Source organism: Dendrobates tinctorius, unplaced genomic scaffold (assembly GCF_039654945.1).
Source record: "Dendrobates tinctorius isolate UK_male_01 unplaced genomic scaffold, ASM3965494v1 ptg000028l, whole genome shotgun sequence".
Lineage (NCBI taxonomy): Eukaryota > Metazoa > Chordata > Amphibia > Anura > Dendrobatidae > Dendrobates > Dendrobates tinctorius.
The window spans coordinates 39649308-39676783 of record NW_027361696.1 but is presented as its reverse complement, the minus strand read 5'-3'; the positions used below and the strand labels follow the sequence as shown (position 1 = coordinate 39676783).

At 43.5% G+C, this 27476-nt stretch overlaps 1 protein-coding gene across 1 annotated transcript in view; it reads left to right on the top strand.

Moving 5' to 3' along the window:
• Positions 1-27476, top strand: part of IGLON5 (IgLON family member 5) — a 554166-nt gene that overhangs the window by 340620 nt on the left and 186070 nt on the right. Inside the window, 1 exon segment of the mRNA XM_073570595.1 lies at positions 7399-7477. Coding sequence (XP_073426696.1) covers positions 7399-7477 — 79 coding nt within the window.

The following is a 27476-nucleotide window of genomic DNA, read 5'->3' as shown; positions in this document are numbered from 1 at the left end:
GACTTGAAGCTAATAAATTCATTAAGCCCACATGGGCTAACTGTATTGAGTGTGACCATCCACTTTGTTTCTAATTGCAACAGTTTACGCTTAAGATAACCTCCTCTTATACCCATGTAGACATGGTCGATCCCACACACCTTGAGCCCTTTGGGGGTACAATCATGGTACTCATAAAACGTCTAGGGACATTCTTGAGTTTGTCAAGGTCTTGTTTTTTTTTAGCATTGATTATATCCCTCACATGCTCCTGAATTCTGACCTTTAAGGCTCTGGTCGTCATACCAATATATATCAGACCACAGGGGCACGTGAGGTGCTATATAACAGACTCTGTATTACAGGTAATGTGATGGACAATATTATATGTCCTATCACCCTTGATGTTCAAAATTGTGTGCTTCTTGGAATGAATTTGCATATGGAGCAAGAGCCACAGGGAAAAGATCCCCATGGTGGTCCCTTACTACCAAAAAGGAAAGGACTCGCTCTAAGTGGAACATAATGACTTTTAGTCAACATATCGCTCAAATTACACGATCTCCTCCACGTGATGGATGGAGTTGGTGGACAAATGAGGTTTTAAATCCCTGTCAGTCAAAAGGATGGACCAGTTTTTAGAAAGGATATTTTTAATTTGCCTCCAATTGGAGTTAAAAGTAGATATAAAACGTGGTTTCATATCTAGATTTTCTGGTCTATTATGAGTGGACTTGTATGATAGAAGGGATTGTCTATCTGTTTTGGTGGCCCTGTTATAACCTTTCTTGATATCCCTAAGTTTGTTTCCCCTTTCTTGGAACCTATGTGAAAGGTTTTTGGCTTGTTTGTGGTATGTATGACTGTCCGAACAAATGTGATGGGTCCTCAGGAATTGCCCTATTGGTATAGATCGTATTAGTTGGGGGGATGGGATGACTCTGCGTGCAGTAGCGCATTAGTCGCCGTGATTTTACGATAGATATCAGTTGTTACTGCACCATCTAGTCCTTTGGAAATCAGGATATCCAGGAATTCCATCCTGTTCTCACTATATTTCCAAGTAAGGTTAATATTTAGGTCATTAGTATTAAGGTCATTAAGAAATGTGTCAAGACATGACGTGGAGCCCTGCCAGATAGAGAATATGTCATCAATATAACGAGACCACGAGATGAGGCTGCCATAACCAGGTGTGTCAAGGACCACCTCCCTCTCCCACAGCCCCAGGAAAAGATTAGCATATGAGGGCGCACAAGTTGCCCCTATAGCTGTTCCCTGGAGCTGTAGGAAGGGGCGGTCTTTAAACACAAAAAAAGTTATGTGTTAGAACAAAATGTAGTAAGGTAATGACAAATTCCATCAGTTCGTAGTCAAGATTCATCATCTCAAGAAAAAATCTGGCAGCTCTCATCCCGTGGTCATGGTCTATCGAGGTGCACAGGGACTCCACGTCACATGTGACCATTATCATGTCATCCTGTAAATGCACCCCATCTAATTTTCTGAGCATATCAGTTGTATCCCTGATATATGAAGGCAAGGTTTCTACACATTTCTGAAGATAGAAATCCACATATCTACATATAGGTTCACAAAGATCCCCGATCCCCGAGACAATGGGTCTGCCTGGTGGGTTGAGGGGGTCCTTGTGAACCTTCGGAAGTAGATAAAAGATTGGTGTTATGGGGCATTCTTGGAGCAGTGAATCTCTTAATTTGATTGTAATAATCCCCTTTTCAAATCCCTCATCTAGAATGTCCCATAATTCATTCTTAAATTTATTCATTGGATTACAATCCAAACGTTTATAACAGACAGAAGAATTAAGTTGCCTAAAGGCTTCCAATTCATAAAGCTGAGTGGGCCAAAGGACAATATTCCCACCCTTGTCTGCCCGCTTAATCACTAGGTTTTTTAGATGTAAACTTTGTGTAAACTTTTGAGCACAACTGTACACAGATATGTACATACATACATACACACACATACATATGTATATACATATACTGTATATACATACACACACATACATACTTACATATATATACACACACACACATATACATACACATTGACACATATATACTGTGAGTGGTTGACATGCTTTCTGCTTCTTCAGGTATACACGGAACACTTTGGTGGTGAAACACCTGCTGGTTTATTGGAGTCAGCATGCACCAAGGCAGGGTTAACAAACAAAACAGAGCCTTTCTGGATTAAGGGAAGAAAAAACACAAAAACAAATAAACTAGTTTTTCCTTGTGCAAATGAGAATAAAAATGATCCTTCTACAATGTGACAGACCTTCAGATATTTGTAGACAGCTATTAAGTTTCCTCTCAGTCTTCTTTTTTACAAGCTAAACATTCCCAAATCCTGTAACCGTTCCTCATAGGACATAGTATGCAGACCTTTCACCATTCTGGTCACTCTGCTCTGAACTTGCTCCAGTTTGTTGATGTCTTTTTGTAAAATGTGGCGCCCAAAACTGGACACAGTATTCTAGATGAGGTCTGACCAAAGAAGAGTAGAGGGCAATAATGACTTTACGTGATCTAGACTGTATGCTTCTGTTAATACATCCTAGAATTGCATTTGCCTTTATTGCTGCTGCATCACACTGTTGACTCATGTTCAGTTTATGATCTATTAGTATACCCAAGTCTTTTTCACATGTGCTGTTGCTTATTCCTATTCCTCCCATTCTGTATATGCTTTTTTCATTTTTATTGCTCAGATGTAGTACTTTTATTTATATCTGTTTGAATCCTCTCTCTCTTCTCTAGTATTAGCTATCCCTCCAAGCTTTGTGTCATCAGCAAATTTAATCAGTGTACCCTCAATTCCTCCAACTAAATCATTGAGATTTATATATATATACATATATATATATAGTATAACTATATATATATTTAATTGCCTTGTAATGTTTTCATTTCCTGCTATGTCCAGATGTCACCGTATCCCAGAATTCCAAGCGGAGGAAGTTCACCGACTGTCATATTGGGACACACAAGTTATGGTGTCTCAATATGGAAACTGCTGCTGGTACCAACCTATTGCGCGGTACCACCAGCGGAACACCGTTGCACCACACACACTCTATATGCCGTACACACCACACACTCACACACAGCCTCTTGCGCGGTAGCACCAGTGGAACACCTTCGCATTGCGTCTGCGCGAATTCCGCTCAGGCACAGTGAATCATTCGGCTGATTCAGGCAGCAGATGCACAACGTGTCTACAAGCAGAGGAAGCCAGTTAAAGGGGTTTTCCCACGAACGAAAGTTCATTCTAAAAATTGTCTGTGTCTGACTGTGTACGGAGCATACCACATCTCCTGGTCAGGGGAGGAAGCAAAAGACAATACTGAAATTACAGCAGGAGATCGCAGAGGATTTATTTTGTGAGGTAAAATATTTCACTGACTGTTTTTTAAACAATATTTTACAAAATGTGTCCTCTGCAATCTCCTGCTGTAATGTCAGTATTGTCTTTTGCTTCCTCCCCTGCCCAGGAGCTGTGGTATGTTCTGTATACAGTCAGACAAAGGGGTGTGAGAGACAGAGCACAGGGGGAGACAGCTCAAATGAGACAGCACATGAGGGGAGAACACAGCACAGGAAGGAGAGAGACAGCAGACAAGGGGGATAGCACATGGGGTAGACAGGTCAAACAAGAGAGCACAGATGGGAGAAGTCAGCACATGGGGAAAGAGAGAGTGGATAGTTGGGTGAGCACATGGGGGGGAGAGATTTTTAACGCTGCAGAGCCTGCTCCCATTGTGACATTACCGTCTTCCCGATGCGATAGCATCTGGCCTCCATCTAGTATATATATATACTGTTATTCTGTGGCTGCAGGAGACCCTGTAATAGATCCCCGTGTTCTCAGCAGTGGGGTTGGTGCAGGAGCAACGCTCTCCAGTGCTATCTTGGCAGATCCATGTTCCCGTCTCCGATCGTCCATCCATAAGATGAGAAATGCAGCAATTTGTAGGACATTTATCAGACACATGTCTGCGCCTCCCCCATCCACCGCCACCTGGTGCTGGCACAGGGGCTCAGTGTGAAAATACATCATGGACCGCTCATAAACAACAACGCTTAATACAAGGAATTTTTTTTTTTTTTTACCTACGTTTCTGAGCTGAAAATTTGTTACGTACAGCCGCGACACGATTGTACTTACTCCAGACAAGTTACATGAACGAATGCAAAAAACATAAAAATCAATAATGGCGGTCTATTTGGGTATAGTATGTTAATATTTTGATTTTATATATCATTTTCGTCTTTATCTCACAGGGCGTTATTATTCGTACTGTATTCTGCAGTATTATCTTGCCACTAGATGGCGGAATTACTCGTACTGTATTCTGCTGTTCTATCTTGGCACTAGATGGCGGTATTATTCGTATTGTATTCTGCAGTATTTTCTTGGCACTAGATGCTTGTATTATTTGCACTGTATACAGTCATATAGTTCCTACACCAGATGGCGGTATTATTTGCACTGCATACAGTCATATAATTCTGACACTAAATGGCAGTATTACGTATTATCTTGGCACTAGATGGTAGTATTTGTATTGTATACAGTCATATATAGTTCTGGCACTATATGATATTTGTACTGTATACAGTTTTATAATCCTGACATTAGATGGCGGTATTATTCGTATTGTATTCTGCACTATTATCTTGGCACTAGATGGTGGTATTATTGGTATTGTATTCTGCACTATTATCTTGGCACTAGATGATGGTATTATTTGCACTGTATACAGTCATATAGTTCTGGCCCTAAATTTTATTTATTTATTTTATTTATTTTTGCCATTTGTATAGCACCATTAATTCCACATCGCTTTACAAACGTTTTTGGTACTGTCCCCGATGGGGCTCACAATCTAAATTCCCTATCAGTATGTCTTTGGAATGTGGCAGGAAACAGGAGTATCCAGAGGAAACCCACGCAAACACTGGGAGAACATACAAACTCCTTGCAGATGTTGTCCTTGGTGGGATTTGAATCCAAGGACCCCAGCACTGCAAGGCTGCAGTGCTAACCACTGAGCCACCGTGCCACCCTAAATGGTGATATTACGTATTATTTTGGCACTAGATGACAGTATTTGTATTGTATACAGTCATATATAGTTCTGGCACTAGATGGTATTTATACTGTATACAGTTGTAAAATCTTGACACTAGATGGCGGTTTTATTTGTACTGTATACAGTCATAGATCTTGCACTAAATGGTATTTCTACTGTAAACTGTTGTATAGTCATGACACTAGATAGCGGTATTATTCATATGGTATTCTGCAGTATTATCTTGGCACTAGATGCTTGTATTCTTTGCAATGTATACAGTAATTTAGTTCTGGCACTAGATGGTGGTATTATTTGCACTGTATACAGTCATATAGTTCTGGCACTAAATGGCTGTATTACATATTATTTTTGCACTAGATGACATTATTTGTATTGTATACAGTCACATATAGTTCTGGCATTAGACGTTATTTGTACTGTATATAGTTTTATAATTCTGACATTAGATGGCGGTAATATTCATATTGTATTCTGCAGTATAATCTTGGCACTAGATGGCGGTATTATTCATATTTTATTCTGCAGTATTATCTAGGTACTATATGGCGGTATTATTCATACTGTATTCTTCAGTATTACCTTGGCAGTAGATGACGGTATTTGTATTGTATTCTGCAGTGTAATCTTGGCACTAAATGACGGTATTATTTGCTCTGTATACAGTCATATAGCTCTGGCACTAGATGGCGGTATTATTTGTACTGTATACAATCATATAATTCTGGCCTTAAATGGCGGTATTACGTATTATATTGGCACTAGATGGCATTATTTGTATTGTATACAGTCATATATAGTTCTGGCACTAGATGGCATTTATATTGGGTGCAGTTGTATAATTCTGACACTAGATGGTGATATTGTACTGTATACAATCATATATATATTTCTGGCACTAGATGGCGGTATTATTTGTACTGTATACAGTCATAGTTCTTGCACTAAATGGTATTTGTACTTTAAACTGTTGTATAGTCATGACACTAGATGGCGGTATTATTTGCGCTATATACTACAGTATTATCTTGGCACTAGATAGTGGTATTCTTTGCATTGTATACAGTCATATAGCTCTGGCACTAAATGACAGTATTATTTGTACTCTTCACAGTGACATAATTCTGGCACTAGATGGTGGTATTATTTGTACTGTATACAGTCTTATAGTTCTGGCACTAGATGACAGGATTATTTGCACTGTATAAAGTCATAGTTCTGGCACTAAATGTACGTATTATCTTGGCACTAGATGGCAGTATTTGTACTGTATACAGTCATATATAGTACTGTAAACCATTGTATAGTCCTGACACTAGATGGCGGTATTATTTATGCTGTATACTGCAGTATTGTGTTGGCACTAGATAGTGATATTATTTAAACACTTAATAATATTTGGGCAGAATATGTTATTTGGGCTGTATAGTTGCCGTATTAGTACTATATGGTGGTATTATTTGCTTATTCCAGTTTTGACTGAACACTATATGATAGTACTATTTAGGCTAAAATGCTAAATGAAAAATGAGATATTCCTATTTTTCCTGTAATGCTGTCCCTCGTCTTACCTGAACTGATAAAATGTGCTGCACTTCGGTGAGGAACATAGTCCTACACAGCACCCTAAACACTACAGACCTAGAACCAGCAGGGGGTGGCCTGAGATTCTATAAGAAAGCGGAAGAATTGTGAAAACAGCCTTGGAGTGTAAAACAAAGCATGAAATCAGTGCAAGAGAAATAAAGCAAATTATTCTAAGATGGTGATATTGAGACATGAAATGTTGTATATACGCAGTAATGTAGGAAAAACAGTGCCACCCCTGTCTGCAGGTAGTGCATGGTACTGCAGAGGAACTCAACAGAGTTGAGCTGCAATACCAGATGTGACCTATGGGCAGGTGTGGCGCTGTTGCAAAGTGTTTTTCTAATCCTGTGCATCTCCTTGCTATAGACTATGAATGTCTCCACTGCTGTGATCTGCCTGATTATACTGTGGTTTATTAATGGCTTTATCTCTCTCTCTCTTTCCCCTCTTCCCCTTTCTTCTTTTTCTCACCCTTCCTATCTTCCTTCCTCCCCTCTCGCTCCCCCCATGACCCCCAATTCTTGCCTCGGTCACCCTTTTCTCATTCCCTCCTGTCTGCTCCTCTTTATCTGCTGCTCCATGCACATCTCATTCCATGTTCCTTTCCTCCTCTGCTATCTGCCTCCCTCCACTACACCTGGCCTGCGGCTCTGCTGCACCCTCTCTGTTGCTCTCTCCTTTGCTCTCTTATCTCCCCTGCCTAGTTCTCCTGGTTGAATGCTCGGAGTTTGTCCCTCCAGATGGTAATTACACAGCCTGTCAAGGGGATAACGTCACTCTCAGGTGAGTGCAGAAGACACCTTCCCTGCCGCTGTCACTGCCCGGAGGAGATATCTCCATCTTCTGCCGCTTAACGCGCTGCTAACACTTTCCTATAGGAATGCTATAATTACTGCTGCGTCTCAGCCCGGAATAATTCCAATACGTCTCCGAAGGTGTCGAACCAGTATGTGTTCTCCATATGCCCAGCATCTCTGACAGCTGCATATTTCTCTTCAGCTTGCAGGATCAGGCATGTTGAAATTCCATATGCCCAATCATTTTTTATCTCTCTTGAGGTTACAGGATCAGGCATGTTGTAATCATATATGCCCCATCCTTTATCTCTCTTGAACTTGAAGGAACGGGCATGTTGAAATTCCATATGCCCAAGCCTTTTTTATTTTTCTTAAGCTTCGAGAATTGGGCGTGTTGCAATCAAACCATATGCCCAATCCTTCTTTCTTTCTCTTGAGCTTGAAGGATCGGACATGATGAAATTCCATATGCCCAATCCCTTTTTATCTCTCTTGAGCTTGGAGATTTGGGCATGTCGGAATCGCTTATGCCCAATCCTTCTTTATCTTTCTTGAAGGTTTGGGCATGTTGAAATTCTGTATGCCCAATCCTTTTAGCTTCGAGGATTGGGTGTGTTGCAATCACATATGCCCAATCCTTCTTTAGCTCTCTTGAACTTGCAGGATCAGACATGTTGAAATTCCATATGCTCAAAAGTTTATCTCTCTTGAGTTTGAAGGATCGGACACAATGACATTCCGTATGCCCAATCCTTTATCTCTCTTGAGCTTGGAGGATTGGGCATGCTGAAATCACATATGTCCAATTCTTTATCTGTCTTGCGCTTGAAAGCGTGGGCATGTCGAAATAGCATATACCCAATCTTTTTTGTAAGAACTGCCATCATCGGAGCGTAACCCACTAAAATTGCTGGGTTCATACTTCATCTCATGTTTATGACCAACTTATATACTCACTTGATCTCAATGGGGTTGTCGAGGATTTTAAGAGTAGTGACTAAGATAAATTGAAAAAAATAACCAGAATTGACCTTTCTAATCGTCTGTTGCTTCAGTGCCGTTGCTCCAGTGGTCTTCACCTGTCCTTTACATGATTTTTCTACAACCAATCACTGGCCTCAGCGAGCACATGACATGCATGCGCCTAACACCGCTGACTTCCTGCAATGGTCATGCGAATGATCTGGTTGATGTCATCGCTGCAGGACCGGAGAGGACCACTGGAGCAACAGCGCTGAAGCAATGGAGAAATTCAATGGGGAATAAAGATGATTTTTATTTTTTTTTTAGTCCACATTCTTAAAATCTTGGATAGCCCCTTTAAGTTATTGTTCTTGTTCCCCACTAGTCTGACAATCATCAGTTCAAAAAAAACAATGGTTGACATGAGATTGTTTGCTCTTGTGCACCACAAAAATGGTGGAGATCATTGGGGCAATGGAGAAGTGACTTGAAGCTTTTGGGCAGAGGTGCAAAGTCAGTACCAGTACTCCTATTTACTGGTTTCCTCTTCTACACCAGTATGGCTTTATGGTCCAGGTACAATGGCCACCTGTCCACCCAGGAGATATCTAAGCTAACCGTTTGCAGTAGATGTCGTCAGGTTCCTTGGACTTCTATTTCCAACACCAAATAATCAGATGTGGCAAATTTAAAAAAAAGGCTATTTAGCGCCACCCAGTGGCCTGGAGGTGTATTTGGCGGGTGGTGGCCCAAGGTTGGTACCAGGTGTGGCAATGATGGACTTCATGATAGACCTCAATGGACGGTGTTGACTTGTGTCCATTGTGCGCCATTTGTATCCATCACGTATTTATTATTAAAGATCATCCATGAGTGGTGGAATGTTCGTGTGATTTTGGCATTTCAGCATTTTTTTAGACACTGGTGGATCATTTTTACAAAATCTTCGCTTTTACCGTTGTCCTTGGCGTGAATGAATATTGTGATTTTGCTTCCATCAGACAACAATAGCAGTAATGCCCACCGATGAGAACAGCTGCGGGGTCACCACCCCCCATCTTTTATACACACGCTCTGTTTTTTTGTTTGTTATTTCAAATTGTTGTTTCCGGATTTCGATGTCGCCATTGACCGTTGGCAGCTGCCGCCGTAACATAATGGGATTTGTTTGTTTGGTTATAAAAGACGACGTCAACTCTTCCTATTGACCCGACATTGTGATGCACAGGAAAAAAAAATGGATGAAAAATTGCCAAGATTCTCAATATTGCTCCATTGCTTATGCTCTACAGTAGTCACATCTAAAGCTGCATTCGTAATTCTGTTGCTTACGGATCAGTCTCTAAAAAAAAGAGACTTTGGAAGTGGATAGAGTAACCTAAAATAAATGTCCATTCGTTTTATTTTGTGCGGTGTAATGCCTCATCTTCCCTGCGGGAGCGCTGCAGACAGCTTGAACCTGGCAGCATTGATCGTGGAACTTCCAAGTTTTTTTGGGAGCGACCCATCTAACCAAATTTTCAAGGGTTTTTCAAACTTTCAGCAGAAACTGAGTCTCCAAATTCATCTCAAAAAATTATCAAAAACTGTGAGTTTAAGAAAAAGACTTTGTGTGTACGTAGCCATAGACTACAATTCCTAATATTGCTGCCGTTGGGGCGTGTTGGGAGTAGACGTTGACGCTGATGATGGTTGATACGTTATCTGTCGTCACTGACCTAATCGACGGCTCCTGTCAATGTTTCCTGCACATTTAATTCTAATTAATTGGATTCATCATTACTCGTTAAGGAGAATTCGGGGGAGGGGCAGCGGGATAACGGACTAGTGACTCTGATTAGCCGGATGGGAGCGTGTATTGATGGCTAATTTCAGCACGCTCTGTTTATTAGTGTCATGTGCCCGCCATTGGGGGTGAAGGGAATGAAGATAAAGGACTGAAGCTCTTGGAGATATCTCCTGTTATCTTTCCTAGGAGTTCTTTCCTGGGATGTTCCTCTGTTACTCCTCTGGGAAATGGAACTGACAACTGAGTGTTACTATTCTCCTTGTCAAAGTCAGCACTGATTGCTCAATGTCAGACTCTGGAATTATTCGCCCTCAACTGGTAACTTCCAGTTTCCAAAGAGAATAACAGAGGAACACCACCAATGAAGGGCTCCAAAAATTTGAGGAGTACAATTATTTGCTAAAAACTGTTGCAGATGACAGACCTTTTTAAGGAGCTTGTACAGGATTATAAAAAGATGGCTGCTATTTTCCAGAAATAGCGCTGTCTCTAATCTCAGGTTGTGTCTGGCATTGCTGCTCGATATCATTGAAGTCAATGGGACTTTTTCTGTTTATTTCTGTATTTGTCCTTCTTTGGTTCTTTTTTGCATTTTTCCTTCTTTGGTTCTTTTTTTGTTTATTTTTGTATCTTCGGTTCTTTTATTTTATTTTTGCTTTTTTCCTTCTTTGGTTCATTTTTTGTTTATTTTGTGGTTTTCCTTCTTTGGTTGTATTTTTTATTTTGTATTTTTTTTGTTCTATTTTATTTTTGTATTTTGGATACGGGTAGGGCACTTCTCTTTTTTGTTGGTTTCTTTGTTTTAGCGATTGTTTGTACTTCTTTTTTCATTTTTGTTTTTGTATTTCTCCTTCTTTGGTTGTTTTTAATTAATTTTTGCATTTTTTTGTTTGTATTTTTCCTTTGGTTCATTTTCCATTTGTTAATTTTTGCATTTTTTTTACTTCTCTGGTTTGTTTGTTTTTTAATTATTTTGTGGAGGAGGGATTCTTTTTTTTTTTTTTTACAGCCACCATGTTCTTTTAATCGTTTGCTACTTATTTAAAGTATTACTTTACTTTTGAAGTCCAATTTTGCCACCTTTAAAATTTTTACATAGCAATCATACAAAATTATATTCCCTGTGCTCCAGTCACATCCAAAGCTGTATTGAACATGTTCTCGTATTTCCTGTTACCGCGGCGTTGTGAGTGCTCGGGTGGCAGTACGCCGCATGGAGAGTGCAGATTATTCATAGAAAAATCCCAAGTAGAGCTTAATACAAATGTTCCTCTTTGGATGTGAGTGGAGTATATGACATAATATACCTCCTAATCGGGAAAAGATGAGCACTGTAAAGTCTAAACTCCGCATTTTATGGAGATTTAAGCTGTGAGTTATTGTGGCGGTGCATTTGCTGGAGCAGCGATGCATTAGACCCGGTCTGATATTACACCCCATCGTCCATTAGATGCAATAATCCTCCCGATACTTTTCTGGATTCTCAGCGTCTTCCGCTATTTCACTCCGCGCTGTTTGATGGGCACGTCCTTGGGGGAAAAAAATGGTTTATGATGTTAAATGGGTCCATAATAAAACTGAGCACAAGTGTAACAAATGGCGGCTATTATATCATCCCGTCACATAATATCACAAATGGAAAATTATCTGTAAATCAGGGATGTGCTGAGAGCGCTGCAAACTGTCTACAATCCTTCCAGCTATTGAATCCGAGACCATAATTAGGAATCTTCTTCCAACTCGCCTGTGCCCCAAATGGAAAAACCTCCATCTCTATTACATTTTGGGGAAATCTGACGAATAGTGAGACTGAGTGCAAAAAATAAAAATGAGCCCTATGATCGATTCCTGAAATTTTTCCAACTTTTGCGGTTTCTTTTTTCGCAGGATGAGTTGTAGTTTTGAACAACATTCACTTTGCAAGGTAAAAAACCTTTTCACCATTGTTTTAAGATATATATATTTAAAATATTTTTTTATTTTAGCCATTAAAAAATAATATATATACACTGCTCAAAAAAATAAAGGGAACACTTAAACAACAGAATATAACTCCAAGTAAATCAAACTTCTGTGAAATCAAACTGTCCACTTAGAAGCAACACTGATTGACAATCAATATCACACGCTGTTATGCAAATAGATAGACAACAGATGGAAATTATTGGCAATTATCAAGACACCCTCAATAAAGGAGTGGTTTTGCAGGTGGGGACAACAGACCACATCTCAGTACCAATGCTTTCTAGCTGATGTTTCGGTCACTTTTGAATGTTTGATGTGCTTTCACACTCGTGGTAGCATGAGACAACCCGCACAAGTGGTTCAGGTAGTGCAGCTCAACCAGGATGGCACATCAATGTGAACTGTGGCAAGAAGGTTTGCTGTGTCTGTCAGCGTAGTGTCCAGATGCCAAATGGCAAATGTCAAGCATCCGGGCTGTGAGCAAAACCCTCATCTGTGGACATCGGGCACTCAGACCATTCTCAAGGAGTTGGTTTCTAACTGCTTGTGCAGACACATGCACATTTGTGGCCAGCAGGAGGTCATTTTGCAGGGCTCTGGCAGTGCTCCTCCTGTTCCTCCTTGCTCAAAGGCTGAGGAAGCGGTCCTGCTGCTGGGTTGTTGCCCTCCTACGGCCCCCTCCACATCTCCTGGTGTACTGGCCTGTCTCCTGGTAGCGCCTCCAGCCTCTGGACACTACGCTGACAGACATAGCAAACCTTCTTGCCACAGCTCGCATTGATGTCTGTGGTCCCCACCTGCAGATCCACTCCTTTATTGAGGGTGTCTTGATAATTGCCAGTAATTTCCATTTGTTGTCTATTCCATTTGCACAACAGCATGTGAAATTGATTGTCAAACAGTGTTGCTTCCTGAATGGACAGTGTGATTTCCCAGAAGTTTGATTTACTTGGAGTTATATTTTGTTGTTTAAGTGCTCCCTTTTTTTTGAGCAGTGTGTGTGTGTATGTGTATATATATATACAAATATATATATATATATATATATATATATATATATATATATACACAGTCATGGCCAAAAATGTTGGCACCCTTGAAATTGTTCCAGAAACTGAAGTATTTATCCCAGAAATTATTGCAGTTACACATATTTTGTTATACACATGTTTATTTCCTTTGTGTGTAAGAAAGAAGAGAGAAAAAGGCAAATTGGACATATTTTCACACAAACCCCTGGGCCGGACAAAATTGTTGGCACCTTTCCAAAATTGTGGGTAAGCAACTTTGTTTCAAGCATTTGATGCTCATTCACACTCACCTGTGGCAAGTAACAGGTGTGGGCAATATGAAAATCACACCTGATAACAGATAATAAGGGGAGAAGTTGACTCAATCTTTGCACTGTGTGTCTGTGTGTGCCACACTAAGCATAGAGAACAGAAAGAGGAGAAGAAAACTGTCTGAGGACTTGAGAACCAACATTGTTAAAATATATCAACAATATCCAGAGATTGTGATGGTCCTTTGTCCACTGTGCACATAGTCCAGATGATGGATGAGAAGCCCCAACCCCAGTGTCAGCTCATTCTGTCCATCCACATTTGACTGAAATGAAGCACTGTCATGCTGGTGGATCGTGGACCCACTGTGCCAGGGGCCGGGTTTATCCTGGAGAGGTGTAACTATGCTGCTACATGGTTTTCACTAGAGCCGCTGATGTAGAGGTTTGGCTTGAGCTGCAGGTAGCCACCAGGTACCAATGTAGTAGGGGCCCGGATTGGGGGGTGGTCCACTGCTTACCACGACCGGATGCGGCAAAGACGAGTCGGAGGCAGAATTCAGTTGTAACAGATCCGGGTTTATTTGACGTCCTCCTGACAACCTTAGCTGTGCACCGCAGCTCCTTTACAGCTCTCCGTTTCCAGGCCCGGGTACCTTTCAACTCTCCTTTAGTTGTGATGACGTCCCTCGCGGATCTTTCGCTGGGGCTGTCCTAAACCAATCTACCGCCAGCGCTTCACCTGCCCGTGGTCGTCGTACAGGCGGTATTCTCGGGGCCTCGTCTGTCCTGCGGTACGTCGTGTCAGGGCCACCCCCCTGACTGTCTCTTCCTGTCAGTCCCTGGTCGAGCTCTTCCACCGTTCTCAGTCTTCTGTCCTGAGTCTTCTCCTCCTGAGCTCCTCCCGGGACTAGCCTAGCCTGGAACCACAACCTGTCCTATTTATCCCCTTTCTCACTGGGAATTTTCCTCCTGGGTCCCTATCTCTCCGCCCCCCATGACTAAGCAGTTTCTGATGTCAAGTCCTGAACTACACTCCCCCCTGCCATCTTGTGGTCAAATCTCAGTACTGCACTCCCTTTTCTGTCTTTCCCTGCTGTTACCTTTCTGTCATTGCCAATCTCTGTCTGTAGTGCACAAATCGTCCCCTCCTACTTCCAGTCAAGTCTGTCCATCAAGTCACCTTCCCCACACTCCCCCTTCCTTTGTCTATTGTCGTCCCGACAATCGTACTCCTTACCTACGTCATCCTAAAGCTTGCCCACAGTCTGTTGTCGGACCGGTCATTGGGCCAAAGCCGCCCATGGGGGCCGAACCAAACCGGGAGCACTATGCTCCGAACAGCCTACTGCTACTTGCCGGCGCGCACACCACATCACAACTTCCTTCAGGTTGGCGAGGTCCACCTGGACTACTCTACGGCGTCTACCTCCCACTACTCTCCCCTACTACTTCCTTCAACTATCCAGAACGCCATGACCGAGGCCTTTCGCCTACCAGGTCATTGTTGGCGCCCACCCTTCCTTTTGGGGTGTCCGTGGTGTCGGGGACCTGACTGACGGACCACTGTCTGGTTCGATATCTCTCGTCTCTTCGTCCTTCACTTAAAAAAAGAGTCATGGTCAGCGTCTTCGTCACATCTACCTCATACCCGGGACCTGTTGCACACACATTTTTTTTTTTGTTACACACACTACTCATGAAATCAACTTTTAGCATACCATTACCTCTACTTTAATAACAATAGGAATTATTCAACCGGAGTAACCCCTTTTCCTTTGTTTGTTTTTTTTTCTTTTTTCTTTTTTTTTTCCTTTTCTTTCAACACAACATTTTAAAACAGAACATAAATACTCCCCCTCCCTTTAACATGAGTTCTTCCTCTCCCATATCCCCGCTATGTCAGGAGCAAACAATCAACAATAAAACATGTCCCTTATCTTAGACGTCGAATTGTCCTCTTGGGGCCTGCACAACGGTGCAGCGAAATCCTGGAAGTACGGGCCATCTCCTGATAGCCGATGTCTCATCAGTAGTAAGGGGCTCCACAGCCGTGGAGCTCCCGGGATGCAGAGAGTGTCTCTAGGGGTTCTTTTTACAGGGGCTCGTGACCTTCGGGTTCAACGATTACGGCTACCGCGTAGTAGCCGCGGGGACGGTACTCCTTGTAGTACGACACCAAGTTTCCCTCCCACAAAGCCCGGCCGTGACGGATGGAAGTCACGTTGATATATACCTTCTGGCCGGTTGCGAGGTCCCGAATGAACCCGTAACCTTTCTCCAGATTGGTATATACGAGCCGCCACGTGGATCGGGAAGCCGCCATGCCAGCCTCCCCTTTCTCATGGAGCAGGTTCCAGACCTCCCCCTCCCTGGCCTTTATCTTCTGTATGACCTCCGCGACCCAGACGGAGGGTCCGGTGTAGGCCTCGGAGTCCAGTGGGCGGGACACGGCCAGAGTTGAGAGCGGGGCAGAGGCGGCCGCAGATTTCGGCGGCCCAGCAGCCGCTGGGGCCGGGTAACGGGCAGGGGCAGCAGTGGTTCCCGGCGGGTAGGCCGCAGAGCCCGACAAGCAGGCCGCAGCCGACTCCGGGGGTGACGCAGATGCGGTCGCAGGGCAGGCTGCAACCGGAGTCGCAGCTGGGACCAAAGTGGCGGCAGGTTGCGGTAGATAGCCCACCGCCACCAGATGGAACGTAGCAGGGACAGCCACAGGTGGGTTCCGCACTGGCGACACCGGACGTGGCAGCCGGGCCTACAGGAACGCAGGAGGCCGTGCAGGGAGGCCGGGTGGTGGGGGCTGGTCGCGGAGCCGCCGGCGGAGTCGGGGGACCTCTCACCTTCCCCGGCGCCGCAGCCTCCGACAGGCCACCCCGCGGCTCCTCCCACAGCTTCTAATCTTCACCCCGCCGTCCGGCAGGGCTAGCCTCCCGGCTCGTGGGTCCCGCGGGGAGGCTCCCAGGCGATGTCTTCGGCGGCTGCTCCCGCAGGGCCCGCAGTCGCTCCTCCTGTCCGCCCAATGTCTGAGGGGCTGTCAGTGGCTCCGGAAAGTAGGACTCCCAGTAAGATTCGACCTCTTGACACCACCGCCATTCCAGGCGTCCGAGGCCACGGCAGCTGCAGCATCGCATCCCGTCCGGTGTACAGCAGTCGAATGGCGCCAAACAGCCGCAGCCGGTCTTCCCCCCGGGCCACTCCCGCCCTCGGGTGGGGCGATGGCTGGTTTCTCCACTCATCTTCCCGGGTCCAGTATGAGGGGGCGGCAGTCTCCAGTTATACACCGCTTCCCCCAGGGGTGAATTTGAGACAGCCCCAGTCCATCCAGAGCAGCGGCAAACACCTGGGCCTCTTCCTGTACAGTAGTACACAAATCGTCCCCTCCTACTTCCAGTCAAGTCTGTCCGTCAAGTCACCTTCCCCACACCAATTCAGGGCACTGTCCAAAACTGTAGCAACTGACCCCAAGGGTCAGAGATGCTAGTCCGGAGTCCCAGGTAGGTTCAGTTACTGGTGCAAGTGTAGACAGTGTTGCTTTCTGGATGCAGGACAGGACCGGACTAAACAGTTTCAAGCTTGGAGCTAGGTACTGGCAGGTCAGGTACGTGAACAGGTGCAGACAGGATGATGCAGGATCAGGTTCAGGCAGGATGGACTTAAGGACCTAAAAACAAGGAAGCAATGTACTAAAGCTCCTCAGACATCTTCCAACAGGTGAAGGTGCCTTAATGCTAAGTGCCTCCCAGCTCTTGACACATCAGGTGTGCCTGCGCTGGCTCTCTAAGAGTGAGGGCGTGCGTGCACCCTAAGCGCGCTCTCAGAACACCTGCGTGGCGTGCTCAGGCCCTTGGACACAGAAGGCGGAGTAGAGGTCGCGGCTGGGTGGTGAGCATAACTGCATCCCTGCCGAGAGTGAGGAGAGGAAGCATGCAGAGATGCCAGCATTATAAATGTTATGGCAGGAGACCAAGGAGGACCCCACTGCTGACACAGACATAAAAAAGCTAGACTGCAGTTTGCTGAAATGTACATGAGCAGGCCAGAATCCTTCTGAAAAAGCGCCTTGTGGACACGAGACCAAGATAGAGCTCTTTGGTAAAGCACAATAATTACTGCTTAATGAGAATTGAATTAGGCCTCCAAAGAAAAGAACACAGCTCCTACAGTCTAATATGGTGGAGGTTCAAAAATATTTAGGGGTTGATCACTTGTGGAGAGATCTTAAAACTGCTGTTGGGAGAAGGCACTTTCACATATGAGAGACCTGGAGCAGTTTAAATAAGAAGAGTGGTCCAAAAATCCAGCTGAAAGGTGTAAGAAGCTTGTTGGTGGTTATAGGAAGCAATTGATTGCAGTTATTTATTTCAAAAGGCGTGCAACCAAATATTAAACAGGGTACCAATAATTTTGTCCAGCAAAATAAATAATCATGTGTATAACAAAGCATGGAGTATTGTAATAATTTTCGGGGAGAAATATTTCATTTTCTGGAGCATTTTCAAAGGTGCCAACACTTTCGGCTATCAGACTTTTATGGATGTGACAATGCCAAATATGTTTTTTTATTATTATTTTTGGAATGGGAAGAGGGTGATGATTTGAAATTTTAGCATTTTTTAATAATATTATTTTTTAACTGTTTTACACTTCCTTTTCGTTCCCTAAATTGTAACTCCTAAACTGAAAATTCCGTACGTTAATATTGCATCATATTATCAAATGTAAAACCTCCTGGGATAATAATAATAATAATTTCTATAGCACCAACATTTTCCGCAGCACTTTACATTATAGAGGGGACCAGGGGCGTAACTACCATGGTCGCAGCAGTCGCTACTGCGACCGGGCCCGGGGGAGTCAGGGGCCCGGCAGGTAAGACCATATTAACTCCCAACCATGCCGATTCTTGCGGGATAGTCCTGTTTTGACCCCGCGTCCCGCACTGAGCCGCCACACCCCCCATGCACCCCAACTTCGCCCTCCCAGATAGACCCACCGCAGCCCCCCACAGCCTGCAATGAAGTCCTAGACTGTTCTGTGGCTGTTCGCACAGGACCTGATGAGGTAACAGGAGGGGAGGAGTCAGGAGTCACATGATCAGGAGCCTGGTTGTCTGCAGGACTCTGCTGAGCTGGTTGTCATGATGATGGATGAGATAAAGTTTCTGTGTGGGGTCAGGAGGGGTTTACAGGGTGGATGTAGCAGAGCTGTGTGTGTATGAGGTGTACGGAGGGAAGATGTGTGTGTATGGGGTGTGCAGAGCGGAGCTGTGTGTGTACGGAGCGGGGCCGTGTGTGCGAAGTGTACGGAGCGGAGCTGTGTGTACGAGGTGTACAGAGCGGAGCCGTGTGTGTATAAGGTGTATGGAGCGGAGCCGTGTGTGTGCGAGGTGTACGGAACGGAGCCGTGTGTGTAAAAGGTGTATGGAGCAAAGCCGCGTGTGTACGAGGTGTACGGAACGCAGCCGCATGTGTATGAGGTGTATGGAGAGCAGCCATGTGTGTACGAGGTGAGTAGAGCCGCGTGTGTATGAGGTGTACGGAGCAGAGCCACATGTGTACGAGGTGGACGGAGCAGAGCCGTGTCTGTACGAGGTGTACAGAGCGGAGATGTGTGTGTATTTTGGTATGAGGGGGCCCCATTTGAAATTTCGCACCGGGGCCCATAACTTTGTTGTTACGCCACTGGAGAGGACTTCTACAGACAATAGACATTACAGCATAACAATAAACACATAGATCAAAACAAATACCAAGAGGAATGAGGGCACTGCGTGTAATCTTACAATCTATAAGGAAAAAGGGGAGACACAAAAGGTGGATGGTAAGGCTGTGTGCCCACGATGCGATTTTTAAGCGTTTTTGCCGTGATTTTCGGCGCAAAAACGCTGCGAAAACGTTTAAAAATCTTGTACATGACGCACCCCATGCATTCCTATGGCATTCCGCACATGCTGTGCTAATGCTGTGCTTTTTTCCGCGGCAGAATCGCATTGCGGAAAAAAATCGCAGCATGATCATTCTTTTGTGTGGAATCGCAAAGAATTGCCGCGATTCCGCACCCATAGGAATGCATGAGAATCGCTTACTTCCCGCATGTGGCTATGCCCACCATGCGGGAAGTTAAGTGTCTCATGTGCAGTTGGTACCCACGGTGTGGAGGAGAGGAGACTGTCCTCCAGGCCCTGGGTACCATACCCCTGTAAAAAAAAGAATAAAAAATAAAAAATCGGGGTATATTTACCTTCCAACGTCCCGCGCTGCCATCCCGGGCCTCAGCGTTCCCAGTAATGCCTTGCGGCAAGGTGCTGTGATGACGCAGTCTCGCTTGACTCTAGCGGTCTCGCGAGATCGCTATAGTAACGCGAGACCAACGTCATCACAGGTCTCGCAAGGCATCGCTGTGAACGCTGAGGCCCGGGATGGCAGCGCGGGACGTCGGAAGGTAAATATACCCCGATTTTTTATTTTTTTATCATTTTTAACATTTTATCTTTTACTATTGAGGCCGCCTATGCAGAGCGCAGGCATGAGGAAGCCAGCTGCAGTGCCTGTCAGATTGCTGATCTGTCACAGCGCTGTGTGATGTGTCAGATCAGCGATCTGACACATCACAGTGATGTCCCCCCTGGGACAATGTAATAAATTTAAAAAAAAAAAGTGTAAAAATAATTTATAAACAAATCGCTAAATAAAAAAAAAAATATTCCCTAATAAATTCATTTTTTGGAAATAAAAAAAAAAACAATAAAAGTACACATATTTGGTATCGCCGCATCCGTAACGACCTGCCCTATAAAAATGTCCCTCTAGTTAACCCCTTTATTGAACCCCTTAAAAAATAAAAAACAAAGCAAAAAATAATGCTTTATCATCATACCGCCGAACAAAAAGTGAAATAACGCGCAATCAAAAAGACGGATATAAATAACCATGATACTGCAGAAAATGTCATCTTGTCCCGCAAAAAATGAGCTGCTATACAGCATCATTAGCGAAAAAATAAAAGTTATAGCTCGCAGAAGAAAGCGATGCAAAAATAATTATTTTTTATATAAAATTGTTTTCTTTGCATAAAAGCGCCAAAACATAAAAAAAGACATAAATGAGGTATCGCTATAATCGTACTGACCCGCTTAATCAATTTTACCGGATGCGGAACGGTGTAAAAGAAATTCATGAAATGCTAGTTTTTGTCCATTCTGCGTCCCAAAAATCGTAATAAAAAGCGATCTAAAAAGTCATGTGCCCGAAAATGGTACCAATAAAAACGTCAACTCATCTCGCAAAAAATAAGACCTCACATGACTCGGTGGGTCAAAATATGGAAAAATTATAGCTCTCAAAATGTGGTGATGCAAAAACTATCTATAATAATAAATGCCCTAAGCAACTTCTGGTTGTAACAACTTCCGTCCAGTTGTAACCGGTGACGTCACCGAACACCTCTTTCCATGTTAACCCTCAACACACACACTCCTCTCACCTTTCACCATCTCGACTCACTCTTTCACTCCACATACGACCGTTTCTCTCACTCCGTCTCTCATACTCACGCCGTCATCGCCGCTGATCCACGATCCCCGACATCTTCTTCCGCCGGCGCCATCCTGGATCCAGACGTCCTCCACGCCGGCGACATGTTCTTGCGGCGACGCCATTTTGGATCGGCGAAATCCCGCGATAGTCAAGATGGCGTCGCCGCAAGAACATGTCGCCGGTGTGGAGGACGTCGGGATCCAAAATGGCGTCGGCGAAATCTCGCGAGATTTCGCCGACGCCATTTTGGATCCCGACGGCATCCACGCCGGCGACATGTTCCTGCGGCGACGCTATTTTGGATCGGCGAAATCCCGCGATACTCAAGATGGCATCGCCGCAAGAACATGTCGCCGGCGAGGACGACGTCGGGATCCAAAATGGCGTCGGCGAAAACTCGCGAGATTTCGCCGACGCCATTTTGGATCCCGACGTCGGCCACGCCAGCGACATGTTCTTCCGGCGACGCCATCTTGACTATCGCGGGATTTCACGATACTCAAGATGGCGTCGCTGCTAGAACATGTCGCCGGCGTGGACAATGTCTGGATCCAGGATGGCGCCAGCGGAAGAAGATGTCGGGATCATGGAGCAGCGGCGATAACAGCGTGAGTATGAGAGACGGAGTGAGAGAAGGGGTTGTATGTGGAGTGAAAGAGTGAGTGGAGATGGTGAAAGGTGAGAGGAGTGTGTGTGTTGAGGGTGAACATGGCAAGAGGTGTGATGCTATCTCATCCTCCCGATGCGATAGCATCGGGCCATAATCTAGTTTTTACAATAAAAAGCATCCTTTAGCGTGCGATAGCTGTCAAGCATAAAAACCCACCATAAATAGTAAATCAAGCCCCGCTTTATCACCCCCTTAGTTAGGGAAAAATAAAATAAAAAAAAATGTATTTATTTCCATTTTCCCATTTGGGTTAGGGATAGGGATAGGGTTAGGGTTAGGGGTGTGTTGGGGTTATTGTTGGAGTTAGAATTGGGGGGTTCCACTGTTTAGGCGCATCAGGTGCTCTCCAAACGCAACATGGCGTCTGATCTCAATTTTAGCCAATTCTGCGTTGAAAAAGACAAATGGTGCTCCTTCCCTTCCAAGCTCTGCCATGCGCCCAAACAGTGGTTTATCCCCACATATGGGGTATCAGCCTACTCAGGATAAATTGTACAACTTTTGGGGTCCAATTTCTACTGTTACCCTTGGGAAAATAAAAAATTGGGGGCAAAAATATCATTTTTGTGGAAAAAAAATGATTTTTTTATTTTTATGGCTCTATATTATAAACTTCTGTGAAGCACTTAGGGGATCAAAGTGCTCACCACAAATCTAAATAAGTTCCTTGGGGGGGTCTAGTTTCCAAAATGGGGGTCACTTGTGGGTTTTCAACAGATTAGGCACATCAGAGGCTCTCCAAACGCGACATGACACCCGCAGACCATTCCATCAAAGTCTGCATTCAAAAACGTCACTACTTCCCTTCCGAGCCCCGACGTGTGCCCATACAGTAGTTTTCTCCCACATATGGGATATCAGTGTACTCAGGACAAATTGGACAACAACTTTTGGGGTCCAATTTCTCCTGTTACCCTTGGGAAAATAAAAAAAATTGGGGACTAACTGATCATGTTTGTGGAAAAAATATGATTTTTTTATTTTCACGCCCGGGCGTTATAAACTTCTGTGAAGCACTTGGGGGTTCAAAGTGCTCACCACACATCTAGAAAAGTTCCTTGGCGTGTCTAGTTTCAAGAATGGGGTCACTTGTGGGGGGTTTCCACAGTTTTTGCTCATCAGGGGCTCTCAAAAGGCAACATGACACCCGCAGACCATTTCATCAAAGTCTGCATTCCAAAACGTCACTACTTCCCTTCCGAGCCCCGACGTGTGCCCATACAGTAGTTTTCTCCCATATATGAGATATCAGCGTATTCAGGACAAATTGGACAACAACTTTTGGGGTCCATTTTCTCCTCTTACCCTTGGGGAAAAAAAATTAGGGCGTTATAAACTTCTGTGAAGCACTTGGGGGTTCAAAGTGCTCATCACACATCTAGATAAGTTCCTTGGGGGGTCTAGTTTCCAAAATAGTGTAATTTGTGGGGGCTTCCACTGTTTTGGCACATCAGGGGCTTTCCAAAAGCGACATGGCGTCCGATATCAATTCCAGCCAAAAAAGTCAAATGGCGCTGCTTCCCTTCCGAGCTCTGCAATGCACCCAAATAGTGCTTTACCCCCACATGTGGGGTATCAGCGCACTCAGGACAAATTGCACAATAACTTTTGGGGTTCTGTTACCCTTGGAAAAATAAAAATTGGGGATGAAAAGATCATTTTTGTGGAAAAAAATATGATTTTTTAATTTTATGGCTGGACGTTATAAAGTTCTGTGAAGCACTTGGGGGTTCAAAGTGCTCACCACATATCTAGATAAGTTCCTTTGGGGGTCTAGTTTCCAAAATGGGGTCACTTGTAGGGGGTTTCCACTGTTTAGGTACATCAGGAGCTCTCCAAATGTGACATGGCGCCCAATCTGAATTCCAGCCAATTTTGCAGTGAAAAAGTCAAACGGCGCTCCTTCCCTTCTGAGCTCTGCCATGCGCCGAAACAGTGGTTCCCTCTCACATATCAAATATAAGCGTACTCATGACAAATTGCACAATAACTTTTGCAGTACAATTTCTCCTGTTACCCTTGGTAAAATGAAAAAATTGAACCTGAGCTAATTTTTTTGTGAAAAAAAGTTAAATGTTCATTTTTTTAAAAAACATTGAAAAATTTCATGTGAAGCACCTGAAGGGTTAATAAACTTCTTGAATGTGGTTTTGAGTACCTTGAGGGGTGCAGTTTTTAGAATGGTGTCACTTTTGGATATTTTCTATCATATAGACCCCTCAAAGTGGCTTCAAATGTGATGTGGTCCCTAAAAATAAAATGGTGTTGTAAAAATGAGAAATCAACTTTTAACCCTTATAACTTCCTAATAAAAAAAAATTTGGTTCCCAAATTGTGCTGATGTAAAGTAAACATGTGGGAAATGTTACTTATTAAGTTTTTTGTGTGCCATATCTCTGTGATTTAAGAGCATAAAAATTCAAAGTTGGAAAATTGCGAAATTTTCAAAATTGTTGCCAAATTTCTGCTTTTTTCACAAATAAACGCAAGTTATATGAATGAAATTTTACCACTAACATGAAGTACAATATGTCATGAGAAAACAGTGTCAGAATCACAGGGATCCATGGAAGCGTTCCAGAGTTATTACCTCATAAAGGGACAGTGGTCAGAATTGTAAAAATTGGCCCGGTCATGAATGTGCAAACATGAAATGCTGCGGATCCGCAAAGTGATTTACAGTACAATGTAAATCAATTTAAAAAAAAACCGCTGTGCAGACGCTGCGGTTTTTTCCGCTCGGTTTTTGTGCGGTACAAAAAATGCAGCATGTCACTTCTTTTGTGCGGTTTTCCACCTGCTCCATTCTCCAAATCCGCAGGGGGAAAACCGCACAAAAACAGGAAGAAATCCGCAGGAAAAATGCAGGTCATTTGACCTGCGGATTTCTTCAAATCTGCGCGGAAAAATCCGCAGGAGGAAAATCCACGTGTGCACTTAGCCTAAAGAGCGGAAACCGGATTGTAGAGGGTCGAGAAGAGAGTTATCTGACAGATAGCGGATAAGTCGGGCGTGAACCAGGCGTTCCAGTTTAGAGATGAAGGGAAGATTAGAGACAGGTCTATAGTTAGCGGCACAGTTGCCTCGTATAGGGGGAAAGTGATGGACGACTGAACGGATCCACAGTCCCCCGATGTAGTTACTTAAAGTGTAACCGTTATTTTAACTTTTATTTCATAAATCAATAATACACAAGAAAATAAACAACTTTACAATATATGGTATCTTATTAACGAAATCTGCTTCTTTCTTTCTCAGTTCAAGGATAAAACCTGGATTCAGTGAAGAGATATTTTCCGTTCCTAAGATGAATGACAGTTGGTGCTTCTAAAGTTCTATGGAGAGGGGAGGAGCTAGAGGTGGGCAAAGAGATTCTACTGCAAGCTCCGTAGAACTTTATGAGCACCAACTGTCATCTCCTATCTCAGTAAGTTTGTGTTCACTGATTTTACCTAAAGAATTGAGTATTTTGAAAAAAAATATAGTGGATTTTTTTTAATAAAGTATATTACAAAGTTTCTTATTTTCGTGTGTACTATTGATTTATGAAGGAAAAAAATTAATCGGTGCTTGCCCTTTAAATGTTGCTGTCAGCAAATGACAGGAGTATAACAGGTTAAATATAGTCAGCACCTGCAGCAAATACATGCACATGTACAGCAGATATTGGGAGAGGGTTATTAATGGCTGGAGCTAAGCAGTGCTTTGGACAGGCCTGGCCGCCATCTACAGCACATAAATATATAGGATATAATGGATGCTCATATTTACTGTAAAGTAACTTCTCTTTAATTAACTTTGTCACATTTATTATCTGCTCTTCGCTCTTAATGAAAAACATCATTGGCAACAATTTACCAGTTTCCAGGGACGGTCTGCTGCCGGCTTGGTGCATCAAAGCAAGTCACATACCTACTCCGTGCCCCAGGAGCGCCGCAGCCTCCATCACGCCGAGTGCACTGAATCTGATTAGAAGATGCACTGCAATTTACAGACGATGGCGAGGATGGCGTCCGGGGCTCGGTCTACAGCCACAATTGCCCAGATGCTATTTTTACCTTTCTTTTCTTACCGTATAATTCTCAAATAAATCCGTCATACATCGACTAAGTAATAACTTCACACCTTGTCCAAATAATCAGTTTAGAGCATTTCTAAATAAATCTCAAAGGTCATGGTAAAATATATTTGCCATATACTGCGCAATTAAAACAGCAACATAGTAACCATAATAATACACCCATACAGTGCCCAAATAAATCTCTATATAGAGTTTCTAAAAACAACCTCGAAGGGCATTGTAAAATATATGTGCCATACACTGCTCAAATTAAACCACAATACAGTAATATATAATAACACACCCATACAATGCCCAAATAATCGCTACATAGAGTTATGAAATAAAACTCAAAGGTCATTGAGAAATATCTGTGCCATGGACTGCTCTAATAAAACCGCAACACCGTACATCTGCCATATAGTGCATAATTAATGCCACTATACAGTCCCTGTATAGTGTCCAAATAACAGAGTCACACAGGAACTTTACAAGGCTCGGATCATAGGGGTTCCCTTGAAACCACTTACGGTACTTTTTTAATCTTTTCTTGCCATACAGTTCTTAAATAATAGAAGCCACGTAATGCTCAAATAATACCGCAACACAGTACTCAGATGTCCAATATCATTACACCAAAGCAGTGACCATATAATACTATCTTATTACTTTTAAATAAAACCACAATTTGGGCCCGAATAATAGTTCAATGCAATAATTAAAAAATACTGAAATATGGTGCATAATTTTACTGTCTATACTATTTCTATTACTGCATATACATTGCATGGGAGAATACTCGGGACTACAGAACAGGAGAAGGATGGGGATTCTGGGTGCAAGTAAGCTGAGCAGCAGTACTCAATGTCAGACAGCAGCCGCAAAAGAAAACAAGATTTTAGGGTGTATAAAAAGAGGTAAAATCCTGCGATCTCAACGTATTTTTACCACTTTATAAATCACTGGTGTGGCCACATCTAGAATATGTGATCCAGTTTTGGGCTCCACATTTTATAAAGGATATTCAGAAGTTAGTCAGTTCAAAGGTGGAAACTAGATTATTACACAGGATGGAGGCCTCTCCTACATTACAGGGGATGGAAGCCTCTCCACTATTACACGGGATGGACGCCTCTCCTATATTACAAGGGATAGAGGTCTCTCCTATATTACACAGAATGGAGGCCTCCCCTACATTACTCAGGATGGAGGCCTCTCCTACGTTACTCAGGATGGAGGCCTCTTCTACATTACTCAGGATGAAGGCCTCTCCTATACTACACGGGATGGAGGCATCATCTATACTACACGGGATGCAGGATTCTACTACATTATGCAGGATGGAGGCCTCTCCTACATTACTCAGGATGAAGGCCTCTCCTACATTACTCAGGATGGAGGCCTCTTCTATATTACACAGGATGGAGGCCTCTCCTATATTACACAGGATGGAGGGCTCTCCTATATTACATGGATGGAGGCCTCTCCCATATTACATGGGATGGAGGCCTCTCTTATATTACAGTGGATGGAGGCCTCTCCTATATTACACGGGATGGAGGCCTCTCCTATATTACACGGGATGGAGGCCTCTCTCATATTACAGTGGATGGAGGCCTCTCCTATATTACATGGGATGAAGGCCTCTCCTATATTACACGGGATGGAGGTCTCTCCTACTCTACCTGACAGAAGTTATGTCGCTTATCCATGTTACGTAA